At 44.9% G+C, this 14054-nt stretch overlaps 1 protein-coding gene across 1 annotated transcript; it reads right to left on the bottom strand.

Annotated features, from left to right (window-relative positions):
* Window positions 1–351: 351 nt before the first annotated feature.
* Window positions 352–7410, bottom strand: LOC143334181 (uncharacterized). Its single transcript, XM_076752817.1, has 5 exons — window positions 7233–7410; window positions 6874–6968; window positions 6119–6278; window positions 5754–5877; window positions 352–1509 (listed from the first exon to the last, which is right to left on the bottom strand). The coding sequence occupies exons 2-5, from the start codon at window positions 6964–6966 to the stop codon at window positions 684–686; spliced, it is 1203 nt and encodes a 400-aa protein (XP_076608932.1). The 5' UTR covers window positions 6967–6968; window positions 7233–7410; the 3' UTR covers window positions 352–683.
* Window positions 7411–14054: the final 6644 nt, after the last annotated feature.

Here is a 14054-nt window from a genome sequence, read left to right as displayed (position 1 = left end):
TTCTAATACTTGTATTACTACGCTTGAAACCTGTCATTACTTTTACACTCCTGCACAATATATTTGCCTTCCCTCACATCATGTGTGTCCTGGCAAAACTCAATTTTGTGAGATGCAACCATCAGAAAATAATGGCTGAATGCCACCTCTTGAGTACCATGTATTTGTATGATCATATAAATGATCATACATTTTTTTATGATTAAACAGAGATAACAGACAATTTTTAATGTTTTCACTGAGGACAACAGCTCTCCAATTTCTGGGGTCGTGATGAGACCTTAAAAACGAGATAACAATGCTGAGAATCCCTGATCTAAAACAAAGCCTACTGAGAAAAAGGCAGTAAGACACAGTTGGAATGTCATCTTTAATCATGAATGCAAATACATTTCAAGCCACTGTGCCAAAAGGTTTTAAGTCTTTTAAAATAACTGCATCTTACAAATGGCTAGATAAGGTGACCAGTGTCAATATGTAATAAACAAGACCCATTTTATGGAGGTTTATTGTCAAGTATAGCTATATTCAGCTTTGCAATAAATAAATAGAAGACCAAGATTCTTTCAGACCTCCTGTATGTACATACATCACATGTCAGTTTGATTCCTTTTGACAAACATGCACAGACAAACAGACACATCAAGCATCCTGAACATCAGCTGCTCCTGCCCAGAGCACCCTCAGCACCTGTATGGTAGGGCAGGCTGTCCCATTCTTACAGGGTGGGCAAACACACCTCCCAGCAGCAACCTCTCCCCCCAGCCGAGCAGCTTGTTGAGGGTGAAGCTGAATGGTGACAACAGGCCCTGCTCCTTCACCTCAGCTCTACTGCACTTGCTGTGGGGGGGACTCTGCTCCCAGTGGGTGTCCTCTGCCTGCCTGTAGAAGCAAGTCTGTGTCTTTGGCTCTGGCCTTTCTCTCATCTCCCTGTTGTATAAAGTTTTGGACATGGTGGTGTCCCTTGCTTGCTGGCTGCTGCTTGCTAGAGAGGGAGGGCAGATTCCCAAAGGGGTCAAAGAGAGGGTGAGGTTTTTGCGTTTCTCTAGTAGAGATGAAGAGCCTGCTGGGAGTTGTAGTTGTGCAGGCTTTGTTGCTGATTTGACTGGCTCACAGGGGCTTATACCTGGAACCTCACATGGCATCTGGAGTTCCTGCTGGTTATGACTAAGAGTCAACTGAAGAGTCCGGAGTTTCCCTGACAGGGAAAGTTGCTGCTTTCCACTTGTATCTGAAAGTGACTGTCTCTGCAGTGTGTGGTAGAAATTCACCCTGTGTGCCTGTTTGACCTCTGCTGAGTCGATGGTGATACTGTCAGCCTGGTAATTCATGTTCTGACTGGTGTGAGTGTGGGTAACACTGCCATTGATAGATGGCAGGTGATTATCCAGCTGCTGGATGAGGAGGTCGCCACCAGAGGACTTTTGGCTCAGAGTTCCCTGGAAGTGCTGCAGCTGACCCAGGAAGTTGAAGTTTGGGGAAATGGAGGGCCGACGCTCTTTCACAAACCTTACATAAGGGGACAGACAGGATGTGGGTTAGGGTCTTCCACAGCTGACATACAGACTCTGGTTGATATTCTACACTTGACATCTGTTTTTTTCTGTTTTCTTTTTCCCTTTAATTAATTGGTACACAAAAATAAACAGGACAATTATAACTGCAAAACATGAAAAGTATGTGTGTGTGTGTGTGTGTGTGTGTAAGGCAAGCAATAATTACTATGGGTATTGGCAAACGTTATAATTTTATCTAAACTGGTTTATGGGTATCTGTGGTTATCTATTTTTCACTAAGCAGGCAAAGAAAGACAAAAAAAAATATTCGAGAGGTAATGAAAGGAAGCCATAACTTGCCCTGATCTACTTTATTAAATGAAGAGGAAGCAGTTGTTGTCTTCATGCTTTCCAATTTTTCACAGTGGTTTTCTTGGCAATGACTACATCAATAATTGACAATTGATATTTATTCGTTTATCATTCCATGTTTGCCTGCAACTTGAGCCTACCTGCTCACCCTTGGACTCTGCTCATCCACCACACAAACCTCTGCCTGTTTCAGTTTTGCAAGTCCAAACCAGAGACCGATGTTGAAGAAGAGTGAATTGTACAGAGTCACTTACAAGTTGATGTATCAAAATGGTAATGCATTTTGTGTATCACTCTCTCCAGTGTTAGAAACGTAATGAGCCTTTGGCTTGACTATATTGTAAAAGAAAACCCCACCCTACAAGTTGACAGGATCGGTTCCGATGGTATGGGAGGTATGAAACCCTGGCCGTCCAGTGTTTGTGAGACTGAATGCTCAGCCATTGCCTTGACTGCTTATTTTGCTCTTGATATGTCTTGTACCATATAAAAAACAAGGTTAATAAAATTAATTGATTTTCATTGTAGCAGGCCTTCAAGAGTACTTTGTAAACATACTGGTGAGTCAGTATGTCCCATTTTATACATGATTTGCTGTGTGAAATTTGCGCCTTGAATTATTAGCAATAAACATAAAAAAATCACAAGAGCAATTCCTGAAAGGGACACCAAACGTGAGGTATGTAATTAATCATTTCTAGTTTTCCTCAGTGACTCAATTTCAAGCAGCTGCACACTGGTAAATATTACAGTAGTGAACAACTTTAGCTAACTAGCTAGGTAGCTAACATAAACAAGATTCAACTGTGAGGTAATTGGCCTACAAAATGCAGTCTGGTTTCAATGGTAAATGTCTTTAATTCTATTCAGTGATGGAAGTAAAGAAAAATGTCTGACACAACCTTTCTTCTGGGTTAACCTTTCCAAAGAAGCTACTTTCTGGAGGCAACTGGCACGTTTTCAGAGCTTCTTATCCTCACAAACACTTGTACAGAGCAGTGTTTCCTCTACATTCATTTAGGAGTGGCGGGCCGCCATTCCTAAATCCTAGCCGCCACTCCTTCAAATTTCTTTTCTTTTCTTTTATTTTTATTGTCGCAAATACACCACCGCCGCATGTCTCCACCTTCACAGCAGAGTCCGACGTTAATTACTCGCGAGAGTAAGCACCCAGGCACCAGATCAGACAGTCTGAGTAGTGTCATCTTGGAAAATAGGGCAGCAACTTACCGGAGAAAAGGTAGACTTATTAGCTTAAGTAACTCATAGATTTTACAAGTTAAATAGACATTTGCAAAATATTGATGGCCAGCTAACATTATGTAACATATCAGTAGTTTAAGTTTAATCAGTAATTAAGTTAATTGGGGGGCGGCACGGTGGCGCAGCAGGTAGTGCGCGTGCCTCACAGCAAGAAGGTTGCTGGTTCGAACCCGGGGTCGGGCAGGGCCTTTCTGTGTGAAGTTTGCATGTTCTTCCCGTGCATGCGTGGGTTCTCTCCGGGCACTCCGGCTTCCTCCCACCGACCAAAAACATGCTCGTTAGGTTAATTGGTCTCTAAATTGTCCGTAGGTGTGAGTGTGAGTGTGTGAGTTGTCTGTGTGTGTAGCCCTGCGATCGGCTGGCGACCGGTTCAGGGTGTACCCCGCCTCTCGCCCATTGCTAGCTGGGATAGGCTCCAGCCCCCCGCAACCCCGAAATGGGATGCGCGGGTAAAGAAGATGAATGAATGAATGAAGTTAATTGGGCCCGGTGCCAACTCAGTGTCGCTAACGTGAGTAAACCAATTGATAGCATTAAGTAAAAAATTGTGTCAAGTGTAGTAATCACATCTGATTACTACACTTGTAATCAGATGTGATGTGAGTGTAAATTATCTAACGTTAATGTTTTATGTAATCGTATAAGACAAGTAACATTAGACAGGGAGGAGCAGTGGAATAAAGTGAAGGAGAGCAGAGTACAGCAGGGGGAGAGCCGAGTGAAGGAGCATGAGAGCAAAGTGATGGTGCAGCCTCTGAGCCTTAGAGCTCTTCTATAAAAAACCCAGAAAAATAAATTGTTCTGAGCCTGGGTGCAAACTTTGCCACTGATTCTACAGCCCTATCAAGAAATTATTATTTATTGTTTTTATTTTTATTTATTTAATTATATTGTTTTATTTATTTACTTTTTTTTATTATTTTTACATTCAGCCTATACAAAGCAATTTTCAACTGGCCATTCAATAAATAGGTTGTAAAAGTAAAATCTGCAGTCAAGTGTCATTTGTTTACGCCGCCACGGCTCCCCGGAGAGCCTGCCCCCGCTGCTGGAAAAAATCCTAGAGGAAACACTGACAGAGGGATAACAGGATAGCTATTTTTGCAACAAAAGATTGAATGGTTGTATAAGCTCATAACTGAAATTCATATTAAATATTTTAAAAAAGACCAGTGACTATAGCCAGGTCTTAAAGCTGCTCCAACCACTGTGGGACAGTTCCACCAATGTGTGAAACCAAACTGGCTATAGCTGTCATCCTCTAAAAGGTCCTCCACAAAGATTTTCAGAGCCACCTTTCAAACCTGTAAGGCTGAAAGGCTGTTTTTGGAGTATCCTTTAATGAATGATTGAAATATGGCACCCCTTTTGTCAACTTTGGCAATCAAAAGCCAACTGCCACCAAAAGAGAATATGGAGAGACGTGGCACATTTTAACAAACAACAAATGCTACAAATATGCACCAATGGATGCATTTAACTACAACTATGGAACACGACTAGCAACTTCAAAATATACAAAAAAAAGGAGAAAAAAAAAAAAAAAGTATGTTTTTCATAATATTCACGGACCAGCACAACCCTGCAGGCAGACAATTGCATGAGTGAATGAGCAGAGTGGCTCACACTGTGCTCATTTACACAAAGCAGCAGTCCACCACAAAGTAAAATTAGCTTGTACATGTAACATAGGTGAGACCAGAAGCTCAGTGAGTTCTTTCAGGGCTAGTTGGTGAAATGCTGTAGTTTTTCACAACGGCTGTCAGAAATTCCCTCTGTTTCTCTCTACTATTCTGTTTGGTCCCGCTAACAGGATAATAAGTTTACGCAGTTTATTAAAAAAACATACTTGTACTTGATTCCTGTCTCTGCCACAGGAAAAGTAGACTGAGCAGAAAAATGGAAAATGACCATAACTCGTGAATGATTTGTCCAATCTGGGTACCTGTCTTCAAGCTGTGTTTGAGAATAGGGTTTTTTTAACATTTTCAGTTCGACCTACGCAGGGCAACACAAATGTCAAAAATGTGTACCTTAAAACCCAGTGGACACAATTTCACCAATTTAGGTGTGCAAGCTCTGGGGGCAAGTATTAAACAAAATCTGAAGTTCCATATGTATTGCTGCAAGTAGCATGACCTCAAAACATTTTTTGTTTTAATTCAAGATGGTTTTCATCCTGATAAAACTCACTGGAGACATTCGCAATCTTATACATACCTAGTTTCATTCAAATTTGATGAAGGGGGGGACAAATGACAGAACTTTTGAGTGCACAAATCTTGAAATGTTTCAGGATTTGTGATGATAAAACCAATGTGATTGGTCTCGCTACTTTGCTCACCTGTGTGAAACCTGAAACACTCTTGAAGTTCATGGCTTTAATTTTGGCCCACTGTTCTGCTTCTTTTTTTTTTTAGGTTCAGAGGCATTATCAGAGGTTTAACATTATGTACATATGCCTAATTGTATACTAGGTGTATATTAGGTGTTCAAATCTAGCCTGTTTAACATTTTATGAAAATATGTGGTGAAAATATTGATCTTTCACAGCAACACTGGCAGTGAATTACTGCACAGCTCAGAACCAGCTGCAGTATGACCATGTGCCAACAGCCTTACCTGTAGGCATGGTCCAGGTCCATTCCCAGGCTGTACATGACGTAGGCTACAGCCAGAGCCGGGGAGCGAGAGATTCCTGCTGCACAGTGAACCAACACAGAGGCCCCAGAGGACATGGCTGCATCTGAACACACACCACACTGAGACAGTAAGTCAAACTGAAGAGCGAGAGACAAGCAGCAAGACATCGCTTACATGAAAAGGATCAATATTCACACATTTTAACAAGTTCTATGAAAAAGTTGCATTGTTATTTGTATTGGAAATACGTGCATTAGAAATTGGAGTTAATCATTTATGAAATGCTTTTTAAGAAGATATTTGTTTCTCCAGTAATGCTGTGCAAGGTGAGTGAGAGTCCTGACCGATGAAGTGCAGAGCCTGTGGGATCCAGGGCAGTAGGTTGTCCCACAAGGAGTCGTCAATGGGAATGCGGAGATATCTGGAGCGGGGAAGAAAGGAGGGCTGGGGGCTGCAGCGACTCACACTCAGCACATAGGAAATACCCAGAGAGGCCAGCAGGTCCTACAAACACATACATACACACATACACACACTTCTCTTTTTCAGTGATATTGTCTCACCTTATTTGGGATTATTTGGGATATTTTGTCTCCTGATAAAGTGAGGTCACTGTATTCCGTTTACTGCCATGGCTATATTTCAATAAGCTGTGACACTATTGGTAGTATTCCATAGTGGTGGAAAGTGAGTTATTGTCTGCTACTTCTACGTCACTCATTTCAGAGGCAAATATTGCAGGCTACTCGTTTCTCCACTACATTCCACTGCGGTATTCAAATTGCAGATTCAGATTTTACAAACAAAACATGTCAGTGTCTTTGTCTAAACAAAGTATAACCAACAAACAATACAACAAATGCTATATGCTATATAAACGTATTTGTAAAATGCTGTATCAGCAATAATAACCCAGTAACACTACAGGCTATATAATAGACTAATAATAATACTGATAAGGTCCCCCACTGCTGTATATTATTTACATTACTGGGACAAGAATTGAAGCAAGTATTTTTACATCGTTGCACTGGTATTTCACATGTGTGACGAATCTCAACAGCCATTCTTCTTCTATCACTACTAGTCATGCGCTTACCTGCGTCACGTCGCTCTCCGCTCCAAGGTAGAGCTGCGGCAGGATGACGGACAGCGAAGGCCGCTCCGCCTCTCTCTCTCGGGACCAGACCATACCTGCAGCACAACGCGCACCAAATTTAACAGCTTGAGGCTTTTTTCTCTCAACTTGCATGACATAAGACGAGCCCAAAATGTTGGTCTGTTTTACCAGAACCTTTAACGTTATAGGAACGAATCTCCTGTAACTTTTCCTAATCTTAGCACACAGTTTCCAGATGAAAAAGGACGAGCAAATTGTGACAATAAGCTTGTTTCGTATTCAGGTAGAGTCTTTTCTCTCCCGCAAAATGATGATGCTACTTATTTCATATTACTCACTCAAAGTGTTCCTGTCTGAAATAGCCGGGCACGTCCTCTTCTTGCGACAGAAGCCCAGAGCGGGTCGAGACAAAGGTTTTCGAACGCTTTCTGTCCACTGCTGACCTCTGATTAAAGGCTGTCTGTCCTCTGCGTCGTCTGCCCTCACTCTGCTCCCCGAAACTGGTTTCTAAACGATGAGCTCATCGTCTTTCCAACAATAGATCTTGACTGGATGATGTCATCTTGAGCCAATCAGCGCCTTGCCTGACTTTCACACGCGCAGACGTATCTCAGCTGTATCAGCGCGCGCTTTAGCAGCAGAGGGAGACTGTCAGCCAACAGACCTGTGTGAGGCAAGCAGAAAACAGTTCATCATCGAGCTGTCTCAACACCACTCGACGCTCACTGAAATTCTAAAAGACAGCTGAACGTATCACCACATGCACAGTCCTCTCGGAATTATTCAATAGAAGCATTTCGTATGCTTTTAACTGCTTGTTTTACTGCAGTATCTATACCAGTGCAGTGTCCTCATCACTGATCTCAAATTTTCCTCTCAAATGCAAGTGAACTGGGCTGAGTAGGGCACATACATTATGAAATCAGATCAGGAAAATAAAAGGGATTGGCAGAACTGAAAAAAGATCCATCAGAAAGGAGGCTGGAGATGACTGTCTGATGGGAGAGAGACAGTGAATGTATTTTGATGAATGAGAGTAGAATGAATTATTAGTTATTAATACCAGCAGAGTTCAGGAGATTGTCACAGAGAACTGCAAAGCAAGACTGTGTTGCTTACTGGCCAGGCATCAAGACCCACCAAAGGTGATTGGTTTGTGGTCTTTTGATTAAATATAACTTTGTTGGGGTATATGGGAATATGCAGCTCTAAAGCACAGGGTCACTTACTCATTTTTGATCTGGTTCCCCTTCAGAGTTTATTTACACATGCTCCAGACTGCTCATTTTACTAGCTGAAGGCTGTGTAGCATGTCACACCATGTCATACATTTTAATGGCATTACTAAGACCAGGGACATGGATTAACCACCATTTCCCTGTCAAGTGTACATAAAATCCTCTCAGCACTTTGTTAGCATCCTCATCCCATAACTATCTGTAACCACTGATGCTGTTCATGTGATTTTTTTTTTTATGTCCATTTGAACCTTCACAATACCAAACACCACACAACGTGTTGGGGAAGATGTTGCTAAGCAGTGGCTCAGACGTACAACACCTCAGAGCTGGTAGTAGCCCTTCCAGACTACAGAGCAAATGAATATCCGAACTAAGCCATCAAGAAGCCCATCAACACCAATGGTGAGTGTGGATCATTAGTCCATGATTTATTCCTAGTTGACTGCAGCAAACAGTAGCTGAGCAAGAAGTTGAAAAAAAGATCAGTATTTTAAGTCTTGATTAAATGGTTTGACAACAGTGTTTAAATCAGAATGTCAATTTAGACCAACAAGTCTGAGACAACCAGTTAGATTTGCAGACATGATTTCATGTAACATTGTAAAATGCACTCACTAAGGGGCACCATAGAATGTTGTATTTTAGGTTTCATAATGCACCAAACGTTTTCAGTCGGTGACAAGTTGGGACTGCAGGCAGGTCAGTTTAGCACCTTTACTCTTTTACTACAGAACCATGCTGTTGTAATACATGCAGGATGTGGTTTGGCATTGTCTTGCTGAAATAAACAAGGCCTTCCCTGAAAATATGTCATCTACTTGGCAGCATATTTTGCTCCAAAACCTGTCTATATCATTCAGCATTAATAGTACCTTCACAAATGTGCAGATTACCCATGCCACATGCACTAATGCTCCCACACAGAGGCTGTCTTTTGAACTGTGTGCTGATAACAAGCCAGATGGTCCCTCTCCTCCTTACTCCAGAGGACGTGGTGTCCACGATTTTCAAAAGAAACTTTAACATGTCAGACTTGTCGACACAGCAAGACTTAATGGTACTGTAATCGTTAGATCTGACATGGGGACCTTTGTCAAATACGAAAATATTGTGTATTCAGATCCTGGCATAAGTACATTTCACTGTTTAATCTCAAAGATTTCATCCGCTTGGGATTTTCCTACGTTTCCACTAATAATGTATCTGAATAAGCTAGATTTGTATGTTCAGTATTTATTAGCTTTGTGTGTAGTTAATAGTAATAAACCATCCATCCATCCATCCATCTTCCACCCGCTTTATCCGGGACCGGGTCGCGGGGGCAGCAGTCTAAGCAGGGACGCCCAAACTTCCCTCTCCCCGGACACTTCCTCCAGCTCATCCGAGGGGACCCCGAGGCGTTCCCAGGCCAGCCGAGCAACATAGCCGCTTCAGCGTGTCCTGGGTCTTCCCCAGGGGCCTCCTCCCAGTGGGGCATACCTGGAACACCTCCCTAGGGAGGCGTCCAGGGGACATCCGGTAAAGATGCCCGAGCCACCTCAGCTGACTCCTCTCGATGTGGAGGAGCAGCGACTCTACTCTGAGCTCCTCCCGGGTGACAGAGCTCCTCACCCTATCTCTAAGGGAGTGCCCCACCACCCTGCGAAGGAAGCTCATTTCAGCCGCTTGTATCCGGGACCTCGTTCTTTCGGTCATGACCCAAAGTTCATGACCATAGGTGAGGGTAGGAACGTAGATTGACCGGTAAATCAAGAGCTTCACCTTTCGGCTCAGTTCCTTCTTCACCACGACGGACCGATACAGCGACTGCATTACTGCTGCCGCTGCACCGATCCGCCTGTCAATCTCACACTCCATTCTTCCCTCACTCGTGAACAAGATCCCAAGATACTTAAACTCCTCCTCTTGAGGCAGGATCTCTCCTCCGACCCAGAGGGAGCAAGCCACCTTTTTCCGGTCGAGAACCATGGCCTCGGACTTGGAGGTGCTGAATCTCATCCCAGCCGCTTCACACTCGGCTGCGAACCACCCCAGTGCATGCTGAAGGTCCTGGCCCGATGGAGCCAACAAGACAACATCATCCGCAAAAAGCAGAGATGAAATCTGCAGGCTCCCGAACCGAACCCCCTCCGGCCCCTGGCTGCGCCTAGAAATTCTGTCCATAAAAATAATGAACAGAACCGGTGACAAAGAGCAGCCCTCGCGGAGTCCAACATGCACCGGGAACAGGTCCGACTTACTGCCGGCAATGCGGACCAAGCTCCTGCTCCGGTTGTACAGGGACTGCACAGCCCTCAGCAGAGGGCCTCCAACCCCATACTCCCGGAGCATCTCCCACAGAATAGCGCGAGGGACAAGGTCAAATGCCTTCTCCAAGTCCACAAAGCACATGTGGACTGGTTGGGCAAACTCCCATGAACCCTCAAGCACCCTGTGGAGGGTATAGAGCTGGTCCAGTGTTCCACGGCCAGGACGAAAACCGCATTGTTCCTCCTGAATCTGAGGTTCGACTATCAGCCGGATTCTCCTCTCCAGTACCCTGGAATAGACTTTCCCAGGGAGGCTGAGAAGTGTGATTCCCCGATAGTTGGAACACACCCTCCGGTCCCCCTTTTTAAACAGAGGGACCACCACCCCAGTCTGCCAGTCCAGAGGCACCGTCCCCGACTGCCACACGATGTTGCAGAGGCATGTCAACCAAGACAGCCCTGCAACATCCAGTGACTTGAGGTACTCAGGGCGGATCTCGTCCACCCCCAGAGCTTTGTCACCGAGGAGCTTGCAAACTACCTCAGTGACTTCAGCCTGGGTGATGGACGAATCGACCCCCGAGTCCCCAGCCTCTGCTTCCTCTGCAGAAGACATGACAGTGGGATTGAGGAGATCCTCGAAGTATTCCTTCCACCGCCCGACAATATACCCAGTCGAGGTCAGCAGCTCCCCACCACCACCGTAAACAGTGTTGATAGAGAGCTGCTTCCCCCTCCTGAGGCGCCGAACGGTTTGCCAGAATTTCTTCGAGGCCGACCGGTAGTCCTCCTCCATGGCCTCCCCGAACTCCTCCCAGACCCAAGTTTTTGCTTCTACAACTGCCCGAGCTGCTGCACGCTTAGCCTGCCGGTACCCGTCAGCTGCCTCAGGAGTCCTATGAGCCAACCAAACCCGATAGGACTCCTTCTTCAGCTTGATGGCATCCCTTACTTCCGGTGTCCATCACCGGGTTTGGGGATTGCCACCACGACAGGCACCGGCGACTTTACGGCCACAGCTACGGATGGCTGCATCAACAATGGAAGTGGAGAACATGACCCATTTGGACTCAATGTCTCCAACCTCCCTCGGAATCTGGTCGAAGCTCTCCCGGAGGTGGGAGTTGAAGACCTCCCTGACAGCGGGTTCCGCCAGACGTTCCCAACAGACCCTCACAAAACGTTTGGGTCTGCCAAGTCTGTCCCGCTTACTCCCCTGCCAGCGGATCCAACTCACCACCAAGTGGTGATCAGTTGACAGCTCAGCCCCTCTCTTCACCTGAGTGTCCAAGACATACCGCCGAAGATCAGATGATACGACTACAAAGTCGATCATTGACCTCCAGCCTCCTGGTGCCACGTGCACTGATGGACACCCTTATGCTTGAATATGGTGTTCGTTATTGACAAACTGTGACTAGCACAGAAATCCAACAACAGTGTTCTGTTGTTGGACTGAACCACTTGGGTTCAGATCAGGGAGGCCGTTCCTCCCAATCACACCCCTCCAGGTATCACTGTCGCTACCCACGTGGGAATTGAAGTCCCCCAGCAGAACGATGGAGTCCCCGGTTGGAGCACTTTCCAGTACCCCTCCCAGGAACTCCAGGAAGGCCGGGTACTCTACACCGCTGTTCGGGCCATAGGCCGAAACAACAGTGAGAGACCTATCCCCGACCCGAAGGCGCAGGGAAGCGACCCTCTCGCTCAGTGGGAGAACTCCAACACATGACGGCTGAGCTGGGGGGCTATAAGCAAGCCCACACCAGGTCGCTGCCTCTCACCACGGGCAACTCCAGAGTAGAAGAGAGTCCAGCCTCTCTCAAGGAGTTGGGTTCCAGAGCCCAAACTGTGCGTGGAGGTGAGCCCGACTATCTCTAGTCGGTACCGCTCAACCTCCCGCACTAGCTCCGGCTCCTTCCCCCCCAGCGAAGTGACATTCCATGTCCCCAAAGCCAGAGTCGTTGCCCAGGGTTTGGGTCGTCGGGGCCCCTGCCCACGACTGCCACCCATAACGCAAAGTACCGGCCCCTTCTGGTCCTTCCTGCAGGTGGTGGGCCTACGGGAAGGCGGGCCCACGTCGCTCTTTCGGGCTGTGCCTGGCCGGGTCCCGCAGGCAAAGACCCGGCCACCAGGCCTGGTTCCAGGGTGGGGCCCCGGTGACGCCAATCCGGGCGACGTGAACGTCCTCGTTCTTCCAATTTCCATGGGGGCTTCTGAACCGCTCTTAGTCTGACCCATCACCTAGAACCTGTTTGCCTTGGGAGACCCTACCAGGGGCATTAAGCCCCGGACAACATAGCCTCTAGGATCATTCGGGTACTCAAACTCCTCCACCACGGTAAGGTGGCGGTTCAAGGAAGAGGAGGAGTAATAAACCTTTCATTTATAAAGAACCTAGTTATGAGGGTTTTTTCTGTGTATTAAGTATTAAGATTACTTTGCATGAGTCAAGAACTCTGTAGCAACCTTCACATCAAGACTACATTCATTAATTTGCTAACATTTTTTCTTTTTTTTTTGTAGGGTGATGCTCTGAGGTTAATGCAAGACAAGATAAATTCTGTTATTTAATATAAATACTAATTCTGAGGGCTGGATGTGAGTGTAAATCCACTACTCCCTCTTAACAAAATGTTATTTGCTATAATATTTTAATGCTCTTTCCACAAACCTGATCCGAAAAAGTAGGGAAGTTGTGTACAACATAAATGAAATGAAATGTGATCATTTTCTCATCCTTTTAGACATAAGCTCAGTTGAAAACAGCACAAAGACAATTTATTTAATGTTTTACGACATCAACTTCATTGAGTTTTTAAAAATCTGCTTATTCTGAACTTGCTGCCAGCAACAAGTTTGCAACAAGTTGGAGTGCTCAAGAAAAACCCAGTTCAGAACACTGGTTGATAACTATCATGATAGGGTTTTCAAGGGGCATTCTTGAAAGGTTCAGTTATTCACAAGCAAGGAATGGACGAGGTTAACCACTTGTTGGTAAACAAAGTTATTTTGCAAATGATTGGATTCTGTTTTTATTTACATTCTACAGTGTCCAATCCTTATTTGGGATCAGGATTGTATTCCTGATATGGAATCCACTATGGGCATATATTACAATTTAATAAGAGCATCATATCTGAAAAAAATTTCACAAGTCTCATTTTAAGTTTATTGACTCTATAATGCATGATGTCCATTGAGCAGTAGAAAAGATCAGACAGGACCAGAGAGAACAGCTCCTAAACAAACCACAAATACAGTTCAGTTTCATACACCTAACATGGATGCAGTCTGCTTTTTCCTGACGTGCTGTCATGTTCATTTTCATGGGAGATGTCAGCTCATTGTGATCACAAAGCCTTCAGTACCTATTGCCTCACCCTAGGCAGCAGTAGCAGTGTTAGTAGTGCCTATCACTAACCCAAACCCAGTGTATATATTTATGCTAGATTTATAATGGACTGGTGCTTCTCAGGCATATTTGAGGCTAGTAACAGACTAAAGTTAAGATAAACTGTGCTAACAGCTAACATTTTGTAAAGTAATCTAGTGTTTTTTACATGGTGGCAAGACATTAGGTAAATTAACCACAGCTCAGGTGTTGATTTTATCACAGTTATTGCTTCATTCACAATCAGAAATTTTCTGATGAACAACTTTGCTGTCA

This window comes from Chaetodon auriga, chromosome 16, assembly GCF_051107435.1.
Source record: "Chaetodon auriga isolate fChaAug3 chromosome 16, fChaAug3.hap1, whole genome shotgun sequence".
In the NCBI taxonomy this organism is placed as follows: domain Eukaryota; kingdom Metazoa; phylum Chordata; class Actinopteri; order Chaetodontiformes; family Chaetodontidae; genus Chaetodon; species Chaetodon auriga.
Note: the sequence above shows the minus strand (reverse complement) of the source record. Positions and strands in the feature narration are given on the sequence as shown.